Consider the following 2,047-nt stretch of genomic DNA (forward strand, 5'->3'; position numbering starts at 1 on the left):
AAGGGCAGCGTTGGCCTCGGCATGTAAGAACACTTGGATTTTGAGTAGCACGCCCACATTTACACCCTTTTTTTTCCTGGGGTTTTTTGTACACAGTCTTGGTAGGACTTCCTGGCATAAAATGATGACTAGGAATCTTCTCCTTGACTGCTTTGTCTTTTTTTAGAATACCTGGCTTGGTTTTAGAGTGAGATTTCTTGGATCCATGTTCATGACTCTTCTTCATGCTTTTAGTAGATAAAAGCACAGTTTTGCTGATCTTGGGTGTTGCGCCTCCATTGGGAACAGTCGCTATAGGCTGCAGAGAAATTTTGCTCTCCCTTTTCACGGTCACAGGAGCAGAAGCTCCCAGTGTCGGGCCTCGGATAATGGTAGAAATGGGAAGTGGCTGAACTTTCTCGCTGTCACTTTCTGATCTGGATCGCTTTCTATTCAATTTTGCTACCTTCGGAGTTGCTGCTGTACATGATAACCCATGAAGTGCAGGACTGGTGGACATAAAAACATTATGGCTAAGAGACTGGGACGAAAGCTGCAGAAAAGGGCCATTAGATACAGTGGCTTCCAAGTTCGGCTGCAAATTAGGGCAACAAACCTCTGTATTTGAAACAGTTTCCAAACTGCGGAGCACTTCCTCAACACTCAGTAACAGCGAGTCGCCCGGTTTTATATCTTCACTGAAACTGCAGATATCAATGCCTGTGGAGCACAAGTCAGTGGCGACCGTGTCACACACGGGTGGCAGACTGTCCGACAGATCCTCAGTTTTTATGTCAACAGTGTTGCACACATCAGTCGTGTCTGAATGTTCAGGCGAAGGAAGATTTATGCCCAACCTGTCTATCGAGAGCCCGTTGTAAGGAGGCAAGCCATTGATGACAGAACTGCCGATGGCAATGCTGAGGGTGCTCTCAGACATCGGAGACAAACCAGCCTGAGGATCAGTCGTGGGCTCTGAGGTCGAAGGCAAAGGGGAATGTGTCAAACACAAAGTGAAGGAGGAGTCGGAGGGCTTTTCTGTCTCCTCACCAAAGAACGACCCGTCGTTAAGCAAAGCCAAAATATCGGAAGAGCAGTCGACCGCTTCTATGATGTCCCGGGCCAGTGCAGTCTGCGTTATATATTCACACAGTTTTTTGTAGCAGTTCACCAGGATGCTCAACTGCTTGTTCTCCTCAAACTGCTCATAGTCTTTGCACCAGCTGCACGAGGGCTTCATCATCATCCTCTTGCCTTTACACGGTTTGCAGACATAGTGCTGGCAGGTGGAGTTGGTGGGTGCGATGGGATCCTGCAGTAAGTGTCCTAAGGGGGGAGAGGAGAGCCAAGAGTTTAGTAAAACGCCGTGCAGTCTCATGTGCTGGAGTGAACGCGACACCGTAAGTCGTCTACCTCACTCGAGATGGGCTGAACTCCCCAAGCCAGGTAACAAAAAGTGTCTCACAAGAAATGGGAAAAAAACTCAACAGCTCCCTGCATATCCCTGCCCTATTCCCCATTCCTTTATCTCAAACCAGAACCTGCTTTGATTCTGTGTCTCTCCCCCAAGCACTATGTTCTGGTCCACCTTCTCATCCTCTGCTCCAAAGGCTATAAAGTTAAAGAGGTGAAGATCAGTCGCCAAAAGCACCAACGAGGCTTAAAACCCTTGGGACCTCGACCTAATCATAATGTCACGGCATACTGAGCAAAATCACACTGGTTGTTTATTTCGTGCTAGACACCGAGACACAGACCTTAGTCCCTGCCGTCATAAAAAGAGTCTTGAGGGTGTTAATCAGTACAAAGGCATCTTCGCAGAAAAAAATAAAATTTCAGTTTTCACTGTATATATACGGATCATAAATTTTGAGGGCAAAAGATCAAAATACAGATCCAATGGAAGAGAACTATGTTCAAGATAAAAGAGAGTACTACTGAACCAAGTTCTTCTCCAAAAAAAAGACTAAGTACAAAATGATCTTGCTTAAACTTCAATGAAAAAAAGCTCAAGTTCTTCAGACAGAATTCACAACAACCAGGGCTTACAAACCACACAGATGCCCCA

At 46.1% G+C, this 2,047-nt stretch overlaps 1 protein-coding gene across 1 annotated transcript; it reads right to left on the reverse strand.

Moving 5' to 3' along the window:
• Positions 1–6: 6 nt before the first annotated feature.
• Positions 7–1,301, reverse strand: LOC103250836 (E3 ubiquitin-protein ligase MSL2-like; the record flags this gene model as incomplete). Its single annotated transcript, XM_008049426.1, has 1 exon — positions 7–1,301. A coding segment is annotated over exon 1 (1,219 nt), but the record flags the coding sequence as incomplete, so codon positions are not given.
• Positions 1,302–2,047: the final 746 nt, after the last annotated feature.

Source organism: Carlito syrichta, unplaced genomic scaffold, assembly GCF_000164805.1.
Source record: "Carlito syrichta isolate Samal-C Ts95f unplaced genomic scaffold, Tarsius_syrichta-2.0.1 Scaffold53787, whole genome shotgun sequence".
Classification (NCBI taxonomy): Eukaryota; Metazoa; Chordata; class Mammalia; order Primates; family Tarsiidae; genus Carlito; species Carlito syrichta.